This window comes from Cucurbita pepo, chromosome LG17 (assembly GCF_002806865.2).
Source record: "Cucurbita pepo subsp. pepo cultivar mu-cu-16 chromosome LG17, ASM280686v2, whole genome shotgun sequence".
NCBI classification, from domain to species: domain Eukaryota; kingdom Viridiplantae; phylum Streptophyta; class Magnoliopsida; order Cucurbitales; family Cucurbitaceae; genus Cucurbita; species Cucurbita pepo.
In genome coordinates, this window is record NC_036654.1 from 8,354,721 (window position 1) to 8,375,683 (window position 20,963).

The following is a 20,963-nucleotide window of genomic DNA, read 5'->3' on the forward strand; positions in this document are numbered from 1 at the left end:
TTGAGTTAAATGTCGTCATTATTTAGTGTCATGGTCGTATTTTTTTCAGTCACACTGTACATTTGTCTTTCTTGGTCTTTTATGTGGCTTGTGGACACTATGTGCGTGTTGTCAAGCGCGACTTATTAGTGATTGCTACCTATATGCATCCACGAACCCGATTCTGCATACGACCTACTTTCTTCAGCACACATAACCGGGAGTCGAGTTCAACACTGGTTCAGTCATTCTCTAACTATCTTTAGAAGTTCAAGTAATTAAACACATGTATTACGTTATTATTTTTTATTTGCAATTTATATTATGCACGATTAGAGAATTCAGAATCATTAATGTAATATTGAACAGTATATAATTGTAATACGTCAATAAATATTTATAAAGGTTTAAAGTATATAGATAAGGTTGAGTATCTTATCCTAGTAGCACCGTTGAAATTGAGAGGTCAAAAGTTCGAATCTTCTATCTAAAAAAAACGCTAATTAATTAATTAATTAAGTATAAAGTAAACTCAATTAGCATATAAATTAATGATATAAAGTTAATCATTTAACTAAAACAAGTTGCTCAGAAAAACCATTGAAACTTACTTCCCTTTGTGGCAAAGATATGACTTTTTTTAGTATGAAATTAGAAGTAAAGTCCATTAAATAGGAACTCCAAAAATATAATTGCTGTCTTGCCTTATCCATGAAGCAAAATCTATATTCCTCGAGTATTGCTATCTGGACAATATCTGCTTGCGGTGGATTTGGACTGTTACAAATGGTATCAGAGCCAGACACCAGGCAGTGTGCGAGCGAGGACGTTGTGCCTCCAAGGGGTGGATTGTGAGATCCCACGTTATAAATCCACGAAGAGTAGGACGTACGATGCAACTCTGGTTTGTCATTATCCTCGTAACTTTGCTCCTTAAAACACCTGTGTCCTTGTGCCAAGCATGGACTTTGAAATATAACCGTCTTATTTCTAAGCTTAACGGGTCTAGGTGTGTAACTAGCTAGAACCCTGTTAAATCAACTAAGATATCTATGTCTGTTAGCTTCAAACCCGCCTTCCAACGAGCTTTGTCGATGATTTTAGGCTCCAGAAAACCTAACATATCGTTCGTTACTAAATATTATCGACACCTAAAACGAAACATATGCTACAAAAGTAACCACGTGAATATAATTTGCAATGAGGAAAAAGAAAAAAAAGAACATTTTTAGCTTTGCTTTAGGGTTTGGTTTGTGCTTTTGAGTGTGTTTTACAACAACAACTACACCATTTTCACTTTGATCATCATGGCTCATCATTTCTATTGCCATAAATTCATTACTTTTTAAAAAATTTATATCACTCATTACTAATTGCTTCTTCATCACTTTATCTAACTAACAATAAAATCCCAACTTGGCACCAATGTGGCACCCAAAGTGGCACCAATGGACCTGCAGCTCTTGTGGGTTGGCTTCTTTTTGTGCTGTGGGTTTTGGACTCTTGCTTTCAGCGATCAAGATGGTATGCTTCTATTCTTCATTCAAGTTTTTGTTGGGGTAGATGAGTAAACGCTCTTTAAAGTGCTTTCTGTTCGAGAAATGGTTCGATTGGGTTCTTAGAACCGTCCCTTTTTAGAGATATAAGTGATGTCTTGACTAACTGAGTTGAGCTCATATTGGTTCTTAGAATCATCGTGATGTCTTGGCTAATTGAGTTGAGCTGATATTGGTTCTTAGAACCGTCCCTTTTTAGAGATATAGCTACTGTCTTGACCAACTATGTTGAGCTCATATTAGTTCTTAGAACGGCCCCTTTTTAGAGATACTAATGTCTTGACTAACTGAGTTGAGTTCATATTAGTTCTTAGAACCGTCCCTTTTTAGAGATATAAATGATGTCTTGACTAATCGAGTTGAGCTCATATTAGTTCTTAGAACCGTCTCTTTTTAGAGATATAAGTGATGTCTTTATTAACTGAGTTGAATTCATATTGGTTCTTAGAACCATCCCTTTTTAGAGATATAAGTGATGTCTTGACTAACTGAGTTGAGCTCATATTGGTTCTTAGAATCATCGTAATGTCTTGGCTAATTGAGTTGAGCTGATATTGGTTCTTAGAACCATCCTTTTTTAGAGATATAACTGATGTCTCGACTAACTGAGTTGAGCTCATATTGGTTCTAAAAATCGTCCATTTTTAGAGATATAACTGATGTCTTGACTAACCGAGTTGAGTAGAACCGTCCCTTTAGAGATATAACTGACTTTCAATGTAAATGAAACAGTTTTCCTAAGCTTATCTTGCGGAGGAACTACCACCTTCACTGACTCCTCCAACATTTCATGGATTCCGGACATCGACTACATCGGCACCGGTAACATGTCAATCATCGACAAAGGCAAGGGTGGATCTTTTTCCACCGGCCATGTTCGGTTCTTCCCCGACACCCGAGCGCGAAAATGTTACAAGCTACCATTGAAAAATGGCTCCTCATCAGTTCTTATCAGAGCTCAGTTTGTATACAAAAACTATGACAAGCTTGGAAAGCCCCCTGCCTTTGCTGTTTCTATTGGGACAGCCATAGCTACCAATGTGAACCTTACCTCTCATGACCCTTGGACTGAGGAGTTTGTATGGCCAGTTAACAAAGAAACTGTCTCCTTCTGTTTGCATTCCATTCCTGAGGGTGGAAGTCCCTTGATATCTTCGCTCGAACTCCGACCGCTGCCACGGGGAGCGTACGACGATGGCTTGCTTCCTAATCAAGCTCTTAGAAAGTCGTACCGAATCAATTGTGGTTACACTAATGGATCTCTCAGGTACGAACAACCTCTGGTTCATATACTTTTGACTAACATGGGATACTCATCAGAATCACATTATGCTACACATTCGTCGAAAACAGGTACCCAATCGATCGATACGATCGAATCTGGGACGCGGACGAGAACTTCAAGCCATTTCATGTGTCATCAGGGTTCAAAGTTGAGGCTAACTTTGATTCTATACAAGTGAAGGAAGCTCCACCAGCTGTAGTGGTTGAAACAGCTAGAGTTTTGGCAAGAAGAGATGAGCTGAGCTACAACCTCCCACTTGAAGAACAAGGAGATTACTTTGTGATATTGTATTTTGGTGGGATTCTTGCAGTTCATCCTTCATTTGATGTGTTGATGAATGGGAAAGTTATAGAATCAAATTACACTGTTGAAATGGGAGAGATGAGGGCTTTGTATGTCATTCAAGAGCAAATCAAGAGCTTGATTATCACTTTCAAGAGTGTTAAATTCTATCCTCAAGTCAATGCCATTGAGGTGTATCAAATTGTTCATGTTCCTTTGGAAGCTTCATCAACCACAGGTGTGATGTTTATGTTTCGTGTTTATCCCGTACTTAGTGGGTTGATGTCACTAATTAGGTTAAGAAAATTGGGGGCGTTACAGTTGGTATCAGAGCCGGACACCGGGTGGTGTGTTAGCGAGGATGCTGGGCTCCCAAGAGGGGTGGATTGTGAGATCCCATGTCGATTGGAGAGGGGAGCGAAACATTCCTTATAGGGGTGTGGAATCCTCTCTCTAGTAGACTCGTTTTAAAACTGGCTGACGGCAATATGTAACAGGCCAAAGTGGATAATATCTGCTAGCGGTGGGTTTGGGCTGTTACAGTAACGTAACGAACATCTGACCTTAATGAGTCATGTTCGTGTTGGCTTATCCCGTACTTAGTGGGTTGATGTCACTAATTAGGTTAAGGAAATTAGGGGTGTTACAGTTGGTATCAGAACTAGACACAGGGCGGTGTGCTAGCAAGGATGTTGGGCCCCCAAGAGGGGTGGATTGTGAGATCCCACGTCGGTTGGAGAGGGGAATGAAACATTTCTTATAAGGGTGTGGAAACCTCTCTCTAGCATACTTGTTTTAAAACCAGCTGACGGCGATATGTAATGAGCCAAAGCGGACAATACCTGCTAGTGGTGGGCTTGGGCTGCTACCGTAACTTAACGAACATCTGACCTTAATGAGTCATGTTCATGTTGGCATATCCCATACTTACTCGAGTGAGTCAAGTTTAACGAACTTTGAACGTAAATTAGTCACAAAATTGACAATCTACGAGTTGAATAACATTAAAAGTTTCAAGAACTCGGGTCGAAATTCGACGTAAACTTTGGAAAACTTCTTGCAGTTTCAGCCCTTCAGGTGATTCATCAATCTATTGGTTTGAATTTGGGATGGGAAGATGATCCATGCTCTCCAAGAACATGGGATCATGTTGGATGTGAAGGAAACCTTGTCACATCTCTGTATGTACTAAAATTTATCAATATTAATCTCTTTTGTTCTGTTTTTCCATCCCAACGCATTCAAATGATTCCTTTGTTCTTACTTTTTTACTCACTCTCAGGGAGCTTTCCGATATCAACTTCAGGTCGATCAGCCCGACGTTCGGCGACATTCTCGATCTCAAAATACTGTAAACTCTTCTAAACATTTCTCTGTATTGCATTCTATCTTATCGTATCAAATTTGTCACGTGATATCGAAGAATATCACTGCTAATACCTGTCGGTTCGGGGGCAGTTCTTCATCCGAGCTCATAAATCCATTTTACTACTGTGATTTCTCTTCAGGGATTTGCACAACACTTCACTTACCGGGCAGATAGAAAACTTGGGCAGCCTGACACATCTTGAAAATTTGTACTCCTTTCTCAACTGTCTGTCTTAGTATGAATTTTTTGGACATCATATATATTTAAAAACATAACTGAATTAACTAACTTCCTCTTGAAGGAACTTGAGTTTCAACAAGCTAACGTCATTTGGGACAGATTTCGAGAACCTAAGCAACCTCAAAATTCTGTAAGTACAAAGAAAAAAACCAGACAGCATGTTTCCAACAGTCGTTGGTTTTCAACTTGAAAATTGAGCTTCTTTGTCAGTTAAAGTCAGTTGTGTTGGTTTTTATAGTTAAGAATTGAAGTTGATATATATATATACATGTATATATATAGGGACTTGCAGAACAATAGTCTGCAGGGAATTGTTCCAGACAGCTTGGGAGAACTTGAAGATCTTCACTTATTGTAAGTAAGCTCATACCGTCATCTTTTTTGGTCGAACGTGTTTGAAATGACGTGTGAAAGTAATGTTTTCTAGTACCGTCATTTTTTCCAATTGAACACGTTCAAAATGGCTTTGAAAGTAATGTTGTAAAACTCCAAGCTCACCGCTAATAGATACTGTCCTCTTTGGGTTTTCCCTTCCGGGCTTCCCCATAAGGTTTTAGAACGTGTCCACTAGGGAGATTCCACACCCTTATAAGAAATGTTTCGTTCGCCTCTCCAATCGATGTGAGGGGGCCAGTGTCTGGCTCTGATACCATTTGTAATAAGCCAAAACGGACAATATCTACTGGCGGTGGGCGTGAGCTGTTACAAATGTTTTCTCATACTATCACCTTTTCAGTCAAACGTGTTCATAATGACTTTTGAAAATAGCGACTTTTGAAGATTTCAGTCACTTTCAACCTCAGGAATTTGGAGAACAATAGGCTAGAAGGAACCCTTCCATTGGCTTTGAATAAAGGAACTCTGGAAATTAGGTATGGAAAACGATGATGTTCGATGTCTGTTCAAACATAACTGTTCAAACGTTTTTACGAAAAACGATGATGTTCGATGTCGATTACTCGTTGTTGCAGAACATCAGGAAACCCTTGTCTGTCTTTCTCCACAATGACATGCAATGATGTTTCATCAAACCCAGCCATTGAAACACCACAAGTCACAGTGGTTCCTGACAGAAAGAAGGACATGAGCAGCCACAATAGCAACAGTCATATGCCAATCACTGTCATTGCTTGTGCAGTTGCAGCAGTTTTGCTAGTCCTCATCACACTCTCTCTTTCATTTCTACTCTACATGAGGAAGCATTCTCAACACACAGCTCAACCCACATACTCAACAAGTAAGACAAACCTTCAAGCTCGATCCATCGTTCGGTATCGTATTCGTTTCTTGTTTTTAGTTTCTCGTTGTATCGATTACGTTTTTATCGTTAACTTTGTAAGTATAACGCTCATGCCACTTTTTTATTCCAAAAGTTCCTAAAAAAACGAGATGTGAGATCCCACATCGGTTGGGGAGGAGAACGAAACACCCTTTATAAGGGAGTGGAAACCTCTCCCTAACAAACGCGTTTTAAAAACCTTGAGTGTAAGCCCGAAAGGGAAAGTCCAAAGAGGACAATATCTGCTAGCAGTGGGTTTGGGGTGTTACAAATGGTATCAGAGCCAGACATCGGGCAATGTGCCAGCGAGGAGACTGTTCCCCGAAGGGGGTAGACACGAGGTGGTGAGTCAGCAAGGACACTGGGCCCCGAAGAGGAGTGGATTTGGTGGGGGTCCTACATCGATTGGAGAAAAGAACGAATGTCAGCGAGGACGCTGGGCCTTGAAGGGGGGTGGATTGTGAAATCCCACATTGGTTGGGGAGGAGAACGAAACACCCTTTATAAGGGTGTGGAAACCCCTCTCTAGGATACGCGTTTTAAAAAACTTGAGGTAAGCCCGAAGGGGAAAGTCCAAAGAGGATAATATCTGCTAGTAGTGAGCTTGGGCCGTTACAAATAGTATTAGAGCTAGACATCAGGCGATGTGCCAACGAGGAGGCTATTCCCCGAAGGGGGTAGACACAAGGCGGTGTGCCAACAAGGACGCTGGGCCCCGAAGAGGGTGGATTTGGTGGGGTCCCACATCAATCGGAGAAAATAACGAGTGCCAACGAGGACGCTGGGCCCTGAAGGGGTTGGATTGTGAGATCCCACATCGATTGGGGAGGAGAACGAAACACCCTTTATAGGGGTGTGGGAGCCTCTCCCTAGCAAACGCGTTTTAAAACCTTTGAGGGTAAGCCCGAAAAGGAAAGCCTATAGAGGACAATATCTGCTGATGTTGGGCTTGAGCCGTTACACGAGAAACTAGAAACAGTTCTCAGAAACGTTACCGAACGATCTTTTTCCCGACTTGAATCGGACTACTTGTTTTCGGTGGCATCAATTCTAATGGGATTTCAAAAACTTGTGGCATGTGTAGAGGCAGCAATGGAGCTAAGGAATTGGAACGCTGCAAAAGTATTCTCTTACAAAGAGATAAAGGCAGCTACAAACAACTTCAAGGAGGTGATTGGCAGAGGAAGCTTTGGATCTGTTTATCTTGGAAAGCTTCCTGAGGGAAAACTTGTGGCTGTCAAAGTAAGGTTTGACAAAAGCCAACTTGGGGCTGATTCCTTTATCAATGAGGTACTCCTACTTATCTCGACACCATCTCGAGAATATATCGAGACTTATCCGTTTCATTTCTCGAGTTTAGTCATACTTAAACATGATATGGACGTTTAAGCTCGGACCCATATTATTACTTCGGGTCGAGGGATGAACCTTCAACGACACGTCTAAATACGTGACGTATTAGACAGAGAAGATCAAATCTAACCATGACTTGTCATTTTTTTTTAACTTTTAATTTTGTTTAATAGGTTCATCTCCTGTCTCAAATTCGTCATCAAAATCTCGTTTGTTTGGAAGGATTTTGTAACGAATCGAAACGACAAATACTTGTTTACGAGTATCTACCGGGTGGATCCTTGGCTGATCACATCTATGGTAACTATCTATGTAACAATTACAACGTTGATAATCAATTCTACATAGAATGGTTAATTATTTATTGTTATGTATCCTTTTTTCAGGCAAGAACAAAAAAAGTGTCTCACTTAGCTGGATTAGAAGACTCAAAGTAGCTGTTGATGCAGCAAAAGGTTCGATTTTCGTGTTACACGGGAACGTTTAATCTTTTAGTAATTGATATATGTCTCGACCAGTTATATTTGACGTTTTATTCAAATGTTATGAGTGTTAGACGAACACGACTCTCCATAAATGGTATGATATTGTCCACTGGATCATCCAACACTTCCCCTCGCACTTCCCCTCGAACAAAGTACGCCTCCCCTTAATCAAGGCTCGATTCATTTGGAGTCCTAGTCATTTTTTAGGAAAATCTGATACCATGTTAGACGAACACGACTCTCCATAGTGGTATGATATTGTCCACTTTGAGCATAAGCTCTCATGGTTTTGCTTTAAGCTTCCCCAAAAGCCTCGTACCAATGGAGACAATATTTTTTTTATTATAAACCCATGATCATTCCCTAAATTAGCCGATGTGGGACTTTCATCATTCAACAATGAGGTTTGACGAGTTCATCTTGAAAACCGCGAACTCGGGTAGGTTTTGAATTGTTGGATTTTGGCGACTTGTTTCATCGTACAATCACGAACAATTTGTCGGGTTAGATTTTTGTTATTTTTCTCGACAATATTCGATTAATTAGTGATTTTATATTAGGGTTGGACTATTTACACAATGGAAGTGAACCAAGGATAATCCACCGTGATGTTAAGTGTAGTAACATTCTTTTGGATATGGAAATGAATGCAAAAGTTTGTGACTTTGGGCTGTCCAAGCAACTACCACAGCCTGATGCTACTCATGTCACCACTGTTGTCAAGGGCACAGCTGGCTATTTGGATCCCGAGTAAGCTACTTTTCCGAGCATGTTCGGGAGTAATTTTGATCAACTCTAACATGAAAATGACAAATGCAGGTATTACTCGACTCAACAGTTAACCGAAAAGAGCGATGTTTATAGTTTTGGAGTGGTTCTATTAGAGCTCATTTGTGGACGAGAGCCTCTGAGTCACACTGGAACTCCGGATTCTTTCAACTTGGTGTTATGGGTAAATCATACTTACAAGTACTTTGTTTTCTCTCTACCTTACTCTCGACTCAGAGTCGAAGGTTCGAATCCTCCACCTGGGTGGAAGACTCGAACATTTGTCCTCTGGTCAAGAACACACGCTCTATGCCTCGGTTTGGAAAATATCTTTTTTTTTTTCTTTCTAAAACGTTATGAACAAGAAATATGCTAATTGAGCTATGCTCGTGCTCGTGATGCAGGCGAAACCGTACTTGCAAGCGGGTGCGTTCGAGATAGTCGATGAGAGGTTGAGGGGAAGGTTTGATGTTGAAAGCATGAAAAAGGCAGCTGTTATTGCTATAAGGTGTGTAGAGAGAGATGCTTCACTAAGGCCTAATATTGGACAAGTCTTGGATGACCTCAAACAAGCTTATGATGCTCAAATTGCTTATCTGTCTACTTTTGGCCTTTAATACTTAAATATTATTATTTTTAAACAATTATATTTATTTATATTTTTATTATGAATTTGTACAATATTTTATTTTCTTACACGTGTAAAACCAAATATTCAGGGAGGGAAATGTATATTTTTTTATTTTTTATTCAAATTTTAAATATATGTTGAGATATTTTATTTAATATTAGATATTAAAATATATTATTTTAAAGTTTTTTTTTTCTTTTTTTTTTCATATTTTTTAATTCGAATGTGAAATTTTTGGATGTGACGAGGACAATGAATGATTTCGAAACACGGGCTAAATGGATCTAACCTATTACTCCAAATACGATATTAAGACGTATTAGTTACTCGTCCCTAGGGGTGATGGCTGGTTTGAATTCAATTTTGGCTCCTATCGAGTGTTGGATGAAACTCACAAATCGGCTAATTTAGGGAGTAAAAATGGGTTTATAATCAAGGAATACTATCTTCATTGGTGCGAGGCTTTTTGTGGAAGCCCAAAGCAAAACCACGAGAGATTATGCTCAAAGTGGACAATATCATACAATTGTGAAGAGTCGTGTTCGTCTAACCCGGTATTAGAGCCATGCCCTAAACTTAGCTATGTCAATAGAATCCTCCAATGTCGAACAAGGGACTCCAAAATAAAAAGTCGAAGGCATAGTAAAAAATGACTAAGACTTCAAAAGAAAAAGGGGTCGAGCCTCGATTAAGGGGAGGCGTACTTTGTTCGAGGGGAGGTGTTGGATAGAGAAGATCATGAGTTTATAATATAATCAATGAATACTATCTCCATTGGTACGAGGCCTTTTGGGGAAGCCCAAAGTAAAGCCACGAGAGCTTATAGTGGACAATATCATACCACTATGGAGAGTCATGTTTATCTAACATGATATAAAAGTCATGCCCTAAACTTAGTAATGTCAACAGAATCCTCAAATGTCGAACAAAGGACTCCAAAAGAAAAAGTTGAAGGCATAGTAAAAAATGACTAAGACTCCAAAAGAAAAAGGGGTCGAGGCTCGATTAACGGGAGACGTATTTTGTTCGAGGGGAGGTGTAGGATGAAGGTCCCGTATTGACTAATTTAGGGAATGATCATGGCTTTATAATATATCCGTTGGTACAAAGACCTTTTGGGGAAGCCCAAAGCAAAGTCAGGAGAGCTTATATTCAAAATGGACAATATCATACAAAGTCACGAGAGCTTATACTCAAAATAGACAATATCATACAATTGTGGAGAATCGTGTTCGTCTAACACGGTATCAGAGTCGCGCCCTAAACTTAACCAAATTTAATAATAATGCACTATTAAAACTCGTCTCATTTATTTAAAATAATAAATTTTGAATAATTTAATAAATTTATTTGGTATAAAGTCAAAATAGAATTAAAAAGTCACGCGCGAGCATCTCACTTATAAATACATTATTAATATGCATACATTTAATGCAGTCTCATGAGCTCAAGCTTTTTGTTACGCTTTTAACAGCTTCTGTTCAATAATGTCGATGATCCTCAAATCTTCCACTAAAAGACATTGCTTCCATCTTCGTGTTCTTCCTCTGCCCCTTGAAATGGACGCCTGATTTCATCTTCGTCTTCGTAAACTTGTTCTTCTTCCTCCTTTCTCTCTCTGTAATTCAGGTTTTTCTTCCTCCTTCTCCTAATCTTACTCTGTTTCTGTAATTTGACCACGTTTTTTGTGCTGGATTCAATTTGTGGACGGTGTTTTTCGTAGTTTTGTTACTGGTTCTTGATTTCTTAGTCGCCAAGTTTAAGGGAACTGATTGAAATCCATGGCGTTCCATGAGATTCATTCGTGGACCTTGTCTGGTTTAGTCAGAGCTTTTATTGACCTAGCTCTTGTTTATGTTCTTTTGTGCGTATCGGCTACTGTGTTTATCCCATCAAAGATTTTGAAAGTAGTTGGGTTGTGCTTGCCTTGTCCTTGTACTGGATTTTATGGGAATCGGAACTCTAATTTGTGTTTGCATAGACTGCTTGTTAGTTGGCCGAAGAGGAAGATTTGTCTGGTGCTCGAATTGGTGAAAGGTAGGTTTCCTTTTGATTTGATTTTGATCGATGATCAAATGGATAACACGAATTGGAGTTCGTTAATGGAGAATCATCATACGGATGGAATTCCTGAGGCTTGCTGTAGTACATTGTCTGGCCCAGGATTTCAGAATTCGATTCATAATGATAGCGAACACGACGGTAAGGGTAAGAGGATTATGTATTGGAGGCCGAGGACTAAAATACGACGACGGAGAACTGCGGTTGAGGATGTGAAATTGTCCAAGGGAATCTGTGAGGGGGATGAAACTAGAAAGGAAAGGGAATTTGTGGCATTGGTTGAGAGACAAGAATTTGTTCCAGGTGATCATATATCAATTTTACCATTTATTTATATGTTCTGATGTATTGTTCTCTTGCTTGAATTGATATTGCATCATCCTCTCTGATATGATAAGTTTGTTTTTCTGGCTATGAGTATCTTTGAAGATTTGATGTTAGAACTATCAAAGATTTTACCAGCACAAAGTAAGAGTGAAAAAACATAAAACATGATATGGTTCCTTTTTTCGTCCTCAATTGTTCTTACTACGATGCAAGTTCACTGATAATTTATTGTAACAGCCCAAGCCCACCGTTATCGTATATTGTCTTCTTTGAGTTTTCCCTTCTAGGCTTCTCCTCAAGGTTTTAAACTGCCTCTGTTAGGGAGAGGTTTCCATACCCTTATAAGGAGTGTTTCGTTCCCCTCTCCAACCGACGTGGGATCTCAAAATCCACCCCCTTGGGGTTCCAGCGTCCTCGTTGGCACACCGCCCAGTGTCTAGCGCTGATATCATTTGTAGCAGCCCAAGCCCACCGCTAGCATATATTGTCCTCTTTGGGCTTTCCCTTCCAGGCTTTCCCTCAATGTTTTAAAACTCGTCTGTTAGGGGGAGGCTTTCACACCCTTATAAGAAATGTTTTGTTCCCCTCTCCAACTGACGTGCGATCTCAGATTTATATAGGTAGCTGAGCCAACAAACAAGAACAACCAGCCAACCACAGTGACAATATTAACTTATATGCACAAAAGACAGCTTTCCAACTAGAAAGTAACCAACTTGCATCCTATGAAAACGCGAATTTGGTTGAAAGCTGTATTTACTTCAACATGAATCCCCATCTCTTTTGTTTTTTGGCTGAGAAGGAGGGGTTTTATATTAATTTTTTTCTGTATAATGATGTTTCTGTGACCTTGCTATTTTAGATGATAGTAATGAATCAAATCACGTGGAATTGAGTGAAAGAAACTGGCAAGGCTTTGAATCAAGTGGTTCAGTTGGCGAAAATGATCATATGAATAAAGGCTCTTCCACTATAGGACAAGGTACCAGTAACACTCAAGAGAGAGACATCGACAGAAATGAAGTAAGCTGTATTAGATTGCTGGACCAAGCACACGAAGAAACTGCTCGAGCATCTCTGTTTCTGGAACTAGAGAAGGAGAGAGCTGCTGCTGCTACTGCTGTAGATGAAGCAATAGCCATGATAACACGTTTGCAAAATGAGAAGGCGTCAGCTGAAATGGAAGCAAGACAATATCAGAGAGCATTAGAAGAAAAAATTGCTTATGATGAAGAAGAGATGAATATCCTCCGAGAGATCCTTGTCAAGAGGGAAATAGATTGTCATGTTCTGGAGAAGAAAATCAAAGCTTATAGACTGATGGATCTTTCAGAAAAGGAACAGTTAAAAAGAAAGTGGGATTTCATATTGGATGAACGTAAAGAACAGTCTGCTACTACCCATTCAAATGCTAAAGACAATGAACTGAGGGATTGTGATTTGAAGAAAAGCTTTGTTTTCTGTGGGGTACGGCCAGAAAGTTTGGAGCACATCGAACACGCAGTTAATGATCTAGGAAGTTCCATTCTTGATATGGAAATAGATGTTCAAGATATTCATATGATTGACTAAAAACTCCACATGGAAGACACAAAAGTTGATCATATCAAGTGGTCCTACAGTTATGCTACCACCCTTGGAACATTTAATGCCTAAAGCATGGACTTGACCATCTAAATCAACCATAGAACTAGAATTCAGCAAATATCGAAAGGTCGTTGTAGTGTTGTCGGGTTAGAAGGGTTGCAACTTCTCCATCTGTTGAAATATCGAACTCCCAAGATATTTGACGGCTAGGAGATTCTTTTTAACAGGTTGTATTGGCCACTTTCTCCTTTAAGGTATGAATTATTACTTTACTTTACCATTTAATCGTTGCTGATGATTATAGTTCTCACATATTTGCACTAATTTCGTTGATCATGAACTTCTGCTGATTTCTTTCTCTTAAAATTTGTTTGGTTGATTTGGAAAATTGCAGTTGTTGATTCCATTGTTGTGAACGAAGTTACTACAAATTAAAACTAGTGCTTAAGAGAGCAAGTTATCTATCTGCCTCTGATTTGATCTGCTTACATGATTATCCCTGCTACTCCTCTGCATTCTGATAGGGATTGTATTAGGAGATCGAGCATATATTAGTAATTAGATAGGAAGGCGGATACGGAGATACTAAAAACCAAATGATTATCAAACATGGCTCGTCGAAGGGGTTGTTGGGTGTCGTAATTTAATAGCTTTTCTTCTTGCTCGTTCTTGTACGTTCTTCTCAACTAGTTTCCTCATACAAATTGGGATGAAAACAAGTACAAACTCATATTCTGGATGCTAAAAGTTTTTTGAGAACTTCTCCGATTTCTGGGTAGGTGTATGGTTAACGAGTTTATTGGTAGAGGATTCTCAATTAGTTTTTTGTGAGAAGACCCTGTTCATATATGGTTAACTTTTTCAGTTTCGAATGATCCGAGCAATTCAAACATAACAAAGATGGACTTAAATCTCGATTCTATCTTGATATTAACGAAAATTTCTCAAAAAATTGTAATCTATTATATACTTTTGTTGAATTTTTTGACAAGATGTGCTTGACAATGTACGAAGATATTGATGCATCGACGGATATTTTGTTCTACACCGCAACATTTGCAGCTAACGACTTGCGACTCGATTGCTATTTGCAGGTCAGGTGGCCTATATTCTTATGAAACAGATCTGAAGATGGGATATTCTGAACTTTTTCTTTCTTCTCCCTTCCAGTTGCCTTTGTAAGTTAATACTATTTGTAGCTGTTCCTTTGTAAGATCCTTTGTGTGAGATGTAAATACTGTTCCTTGACAGTTCAAAGAAATAAAATTGTAAATATTGTACAAATTTGCCTTGTGATTCTTCTGAGTCTATATAAGAAGAGCTAATAGAGCCTAAGCTAAATTAAGAAAATAAAATAAGAACGTGAGCGACAGGGTTCGAACCTGCGCACGGACAGAGCCCACATGACCGCTCCGGCACGCCCCCAATTATATTAATGGATTAAATTTTTTAAATAGATAAATTTTTTTAAAAAAATAATACTTTTAGTTTTTCAGTGTTAAAAAATTAGGATGTAATTTAATTTTGTAAAAAAATTACTTAATTTTACTTTTTTTATTATTTTTTATCCAGTGTTCAAATATAGAATGTAATTTAATTTTGTAAAAAAATATTTAATTTACTCTTTTTTTTTCTTTAGTGTTAAAAAATTAGAAAGTAATTTAATTTTTTTTTTTTAATTAGGTTACTTTGTTTTTTTCTCTGTTAAAAGTTTGTAATGTAATTTAATTTTGTAAAAAAATATTTAATTTTACCTTTTTTTTTCTGTGGTGTTAAAAAAATTAGAATGTAATTTAATTGGGTAAAAAATATCTAATTTTGTTTTTCACTCGCGTTAAAAAATTAGAATGTAATTTAATTTTATAAAAAATATCTATGAATGTAACTTAATTTTGTGGAAAAAAAATCTATGTTAAAAAACAATAATTTTCATAATTATAATTTTAATTGTGAATAAAGTTTTTCAATTGATTAAATTTATAATTAAATATAATTTCATATATTTTAAAGGGAGGGGTTTAGATGTGCCTTAATAATCATTTAATTTATTTTTTTTTCGTCCATTTTCAACCAACAAAATAAAATAACTATTACATTGAAAAATCTAAGTAAAAACAAAATTCCAATATTTATTATTATTATTTTATTTCGCAAAATTTTAAATATTTGACATTTTAGTTAACAATATATATTTTAACTCGTTGAGATTGATATGTAATAGTTTAGTAGTTTTTGTAATTTCTATATTAAAAAAGAACCGTGAAGTTAAGACGATAAGTTATTTATGAATATTTAAAAATTGAGCTTATGATGTAACGTTTTATCTAACGTCTACGAAATGAAGGTGAGGGACGCGAGGTTGGATTCCAATTTCTATACTTGTGAATATAATTCATATTAAAAAATTTGTAAAACGTCATAATAAATTTAATAACGATTCGTAATAAATAAATATATATATATATATATATATATATATATATATATATATATATATATATAATATAATTTTGAACGTAATTTTTAAAGTTAAAAATTTGACAATACAACTTAGTATTATGCACGTATTTTGACATAGCAAGTGAATAGTGACAAAATCTCTCTCTACTCTCTTTCAGGAGCGGGTCTCCACAGTGACTCGTTCGATGTTATGATAAGACTCTGCTTAACGGTCTCTTGCATGGCTCATTTCCCGCTTAACAGCTAAAAAATTAACCCATCTACGTGTCTACTAATGCGCTCGTGAAAACCTAAATCAGTAGTTAAATAATATTCGTTCCGAAATGCAGCAATCAGTACCTAAATCATGATTCACCGGTAGTCACTATTTATAGAATTAAAAATAAATATGTATTAAAATTAGAAATAGTGGTAGTTGCTTAAATTCGTATGTTAGATTAAAATGTTGATTATTAATATATTCACCTTAGTTTGAATATTCCTATAATCAATATGTTGAGAATAAAGTAAAATAATAATAAATTATTTAAAATAAATAAATAAATATTTTTGTAATTAAAAAAAGAGCCCAAAATGGATACCCATATTTTCAAAGGCCCCTTCTTCATCGTCTTCTTCATGTCCAGCCCACTACTCGCAGAGGTCGCATAGTCCCCCATTTTCAACTCCATCGAACCAACCTCGACGTTGGAGACGCAGTGTGACGGAAATTAGGGACAAATAGGGTTTCTCAACGATGCTTCATGGCTGACATTTGCAGGGACGTGCTGTGTTTTTGCCCAATTTTCATTCCATTTTAATTCACCCAACCATTTCCCTCGCACAAAACCCTAGGGCACACCAAGCTGAGGGAATCAACTCTCCGGGTTCTCCAATAATAGCCCTACTACCTTCCAATTTCATCACTCTCTTCGAAATTCAGGTGATTATTGTGTTTCTTGCTGCTTCCCGGTTCAATTTGCGAAACCCTAGAATTTTAAATTTGGGGATTTTCCTGGGCTGCAATGATTCTGTGTTATTATACCTTAGGGGTTTTAATGGCCGCATGATTGTGTTTCGTATGTGTCATGCATTGTGATTGTGTGCATCGAGGTTAGTGTTGCAACCTTGTTGATTCATGATTAATAGCCATGGGCACGAAAATATATCGTGCTTTGATTCATATGAATAGAAAATTTCGTCGAGTTTGTTCGAATGGTAGGTTTATTGTTTCTGAAGCTTCATTTTATCCGTCATGGACACGCACGTTTGGGAATTTACAAGACAATCAGTTGCAGCTGCCATGCTGTAGCGGGCACTGTAGCTGGTTTTCATATTTCACGTAACTCATGTCTTGCCTCCTAATAATTAATTTAATCTATTTAGTTAATTCACTTATTGTCTTTTAGTTGGTTCTTCTAATTCTTGTTTCTTAGAATTCTACCTTCGCCCAAATCATTTTGTGTTTGTGCATGCTCAGTACTGATGTATTTTTACTTTTAGCTATTTAACTCCACGCTGTTGCGCTCAGAACAGCTCAGTCGTGTTTTGTTCTTTTGCTATGTGTGCGTTTCCTGTTAGAGGGTAGATATCTTAAGGTTCTGCCCCAACTAGACTTGGTAAAAGGATGGGACACATTGTTTTTTTTTTTTTTTTTTTTTTANATTATAAATCTTGGAACTCAAATTTAAGTTGGTTAAGTACCCTTCTCTCTTCCCTGGATTGACCTAGTGATCTTTAAGGCCAATTAAAAAGTGTAAATGGTTTAGGGGATGGGTTCAAACCATGATTGGTACCTATCTCGGATTTAATATTTTTCAAGTTTCCTTGGTAACTAAATGTAGAAAGTTAGGTGGTTGTCCTTTGACATTAGTTGAAGTGTGCTTAAGTTGGCATCGACACTTGTTGATATCTAGAATAGAGAAAAGGTACCTATTGGCTCTTTGAAATTTTTGTAAAATCTATTTGATAATTTCGAGGGTGAAGTAGATTGCCAAAAACATATAGATGTCAGAGCACTTGGTCTAACATTACGAGCTTCAGCTTTAGAATATCTTTCAGTTCATTGATTGTCTGTATAGTGGATTGGAATTGAGTTTTTGGGATCAGAAGAAACATTTTCAAGCAGAGTTGTATGTGATGGAAAATGAAGATGTTCTTCATAAGATGGTTGAGATCTTAAGAAACTAGTTATTTGTACAAGAATACAGTTCTTCGGCACTTGAAGATTTCTTTGAATTGTGACTCAGCCAATATACCACTATGCATATGTTGTAGTGGTTGTTGGCATTTTTGTTCTTGGGCTGTTTCTGATAACCCGAGCAAGTGAAAAAGTTGTTAGAAAAGTTGAAAGTCTTTAGAGGCTTTTCTTTCAAGGATGGACAGAGGGAAGAAAGCAATCGTTTAATCCACTCCTTGCCTTGGTTAGCTGACAGGCTTGGAGAGGTCATTGCTGTTACTATTAGCCTACCATAGTTGGCATTTTTATTCTTCATCCCAACAGCATGCAAGCTTTTCCTGTGTTTGAATCAAGCAAGAAAGCCACAGGTTTTTTGTTGAATTTTTTTTGCCCAGATTCTTCCTTAAAGCTATTTTTGACGCTTAATTCTGTGATGGGGGGAGGTACATTGGAATTTTATAGCTGTTTGTTTGGTTGTAGATTGGAGTGTGCTTCTATATTAGTGTCTGGTGGTGGGGATTTTCTCTACCTTAGACCCTAAGTTTTTATTGTTGCTATTTTTCTCTTTATACATCTCTTTCTAAAAATTGTTGGTTAACTTACCATTTTCGTCCATATACTTCGAATTTCAATCCATTTCAGTTTCTGTACTTTCAAATGTCCAAATTAAGTCACGTACTTTCAAGAAAGCTTAAAATTGATCCCTATTGTTTGTTATTTGTTACTTTTCTAAAAAACTAGTCTCTGTTTACCTTCTCTCTATAAATTTTGGAAGTATGTTCACATTTTTGTCTTTTCTTACATAAAAATTATTATTATTATTTAACTGATTTTGGGTAACAATTAACTTCAAACTAATGATAGAGACTAGTTTTAAGATTTAATGAAAGTACAAAGACTAAATAGAATGATACCAGAAGTTCGTAGACCAAAATGGTATTTTAACCAAAAATGCTGTTGCATTATTTTCTTTCCGTAGAAAAAGATATTGGATTCTTTATGTCAATGTTCTACCACTTGTATGGAGGGAATGATACCTATAGGTTTTCTTTGTACAAGATGTGAAGATCTTTGTTGGGATATGTAGTTTTGACTTTAACCACCAGTAGTGAAAGGAGCAAGCTGCAGATTGGGTTGGCCACTCATCTAGAATTTAAAATATATAATATTCTTCTAATTTTTAGATAGTTGTTGTGGAATGAATTAGGTGATTGTCTCATGCGAACTATTGAATGTGTGCACTCACAAAGTGGTTTGGCACTCAAGTCATAAACAAAAGAGTAGCTTTGTATGTGTCAAGGATTTTAGTGTTACTTTTGTTAGGTGCTAAAGTATCTTATTTGTTTTGTTTTAGTATAGGACACAAATGAATATTTTATGTTGTTTTAGATCCCTTAAAGACACATGATAGATATTTTCTAATATTGAAAGATATGGTATTAATTTAAGGTGTTATAGGTTTTTCTTTCTTAGGAGCTTTGGATAGTTTTTGTACCAGCCACACATGATGTGGGTGTATAAACTATATTCCCTAGGCTGATTATATAACTCAGTCCCTAATGCTTGTTTCATTTTTTAGTTTTGTTGCTAATCTTTTATAATTTCAATTTGATTTTTCATATCCTTGAAAAATTTCAAGCAAGTCCTGAACATTCCTTGTTTTAGTTGCTTTATTTTCTATAACAACGAGCAATTTTGATTTCAAGCTGGATAAGTTACTGTTCCAGGTTACAAGGAGTGAGTAGGGTTCTGATATTACGGGCAAGTATAATAGCATTTCTTTTGAGAAAGAAATGTAATTAATTTCAGTCACCAGTGGTGGGTTACAAAAAGGATCTTCAAATAGTGATTCGAGTAGAAAGGTGCATAATACAATACCATTTTAATGGGCCCATTTGGTATAACAGCATGCAATTTCATGTTAGGTAAGTTTCTATGTTCCAAGTAGTATGAAATGAGTAGGCTTACATTTTGGGAGAAAGTGGTAGGCTTATTTCATCAAATTTAGATAATTTTTTAATTCACTTAAGGCAAAATATATGTTTTAGTATACATTTGAGTTTTATTTTATTTATTTTTATTTTAATTAATTATATATATATATATATATATTTTTTAATAAATTAATCCCTATTGTTATTGAAGTTTCAATTTAGTATATTATGTTTTAACATTTTTCGATTCTATCCTTCCTATCAATGATTGTTTAGCTTGCATGACATGATACTTAGTGAATGAGCAAAAAATTATACGAGTTAGGCTACTTTAGAATTCCTGCTTTAAATATATAACAAGTTGACATAATTTTGAATTAACTTCACTTTGCGGGTCTAATTTCTACTCTAAGTTTCTACCAATTCACTATGTACCATGCATGGGTTTATCATCCGCCAGTTTTAACATTCATTTATGACGAAGTTCTATGAAAAACTTTTGAACGTAAGGGACTAGATTGGAACTTTTTAGACAATGGGGACTAAATTTTAAAATATGCTTAAAACTTTGGGACTGATACAGATATTTAGCTAATTAATTCAATGTCATAAAATTAAATGTACTATGATGGCATATTTTCATTTTATCTGTGTATTTTAACGTTATGTGTTAGTAAAAATTTGATTGAAAAAATCTATATATTGAACAATAAAATTGAATTTTTTAAAAGATTTGGGACTAAATTGAAAATGAGACAATCATAAGAGTTTTTTGTTGTTGTTTTTATTTTATTTTATTCTTTTAGCCTACTTATTTAGCAATCCTAGAAGTGATAATGTGTCTTTTCCTATTTTTAGATGATGCTTCTGTGGTTTTATTTGCCTATGATTCTTCTTATTTACTCAAGGGAAAACAAGGAGGAGCTGTTGCATCGATTTTTGGGACAATTTGTGTTTAGTCTGATCTACACAACAGACATCTTTTTTTTTTTTTTTCTCCTTGAACTCTACTGGTTTACAGGTTGAGATGATGTGGTTCTAGGAATGCTTGAGTACCTATATCATGAGCTGTATTTTTCATCCCAGGCTAATTGACAATGGTTTGCTCCACTGTATGTTGTGTGCTTTCATTTATATCGGAAGTATAGTTCAAGTTACAATGTGCCTGGATTTGAATAGTTTCATATGGTGGTTGATGTTGAACTTTGG

At 36.6% G+C, this 20,963-nt stretch overlaps 2 protein-coding genes across 3 annotated transcripts; both read left to right on the top strand.

Annotated features, from left to right (window-relative positions):
- The first annotated feature begins 1,361 nt into the window (after positions 1-1,361).
- LOC111778494 (probable LRR receptor-like serine/threonine-protein kinase At5g48740) lies at positions 1,362-9,306 on the top strand. Its single transcript, XM_023658365.1, has 16 exons — positions 1,362-1,503; positions 2,268-2,802; positions 2,889-3,340; positions 4,166-4,283; positions 4,385-4,453; positions 4,611-4,679; positions 4,773-4,841; positions 4,994-5,065; positions 5,515-5,583; positions 5,683-5,948; positions 7,075-7,280; positions 7,517-7,643; positions 7,730-7,798; positions 8,389-8,578; positions 8,648-8,780; positions 9,001-9,306. The coding sequence occupies exons 1-16, from the start codon at positions 1,428-1,430 to the stop codon at positions 9,211-9,213; spliced, it is 2,733 nt and encodes a 910-aa protein (XP_023514133.1). The 5' UTR covers positions 1,362-1,427; the 3' UTR covers positions 9,214-9,306.
- Positions 9,307-10,674: 1,368 nt separating this feature from the next.
- LOC111778495 (probable myosin-binding protein 6) lies at positions 10,675-14,486 on the top strand. 2 transcript variants are annotated; one of them, XM_023658367.1, is made up of 4 exons: positions 10,675-10,856; positions 11,209-11,591; positions 12,478-13,456; positions 14,297-14,486. In XM_023658367.1, exons 2-3 carry the CDS (start codon positions 11,303-11,305, stop codon positions 13,185-13,187), a joined length of 999 nt encoding a protein of 332 aa, XP_023514135.1. In that variant the 5' UTR covers positions 10,675-10,856; positions 11,209-11,302; the 3' UTR covers positions 13,188-13,456; positions 14,297-14,486. The 2 variants fall into 2 exon arrangements, with proteins under 2 accessions (XP_023514135.1, XP_023514134.1); XM_023658366.1 differs by having other exon boundaries at positions 10,675-11,591.
- Positions 14,487-20,963: the final 6,477 nt, after the last annotated feature.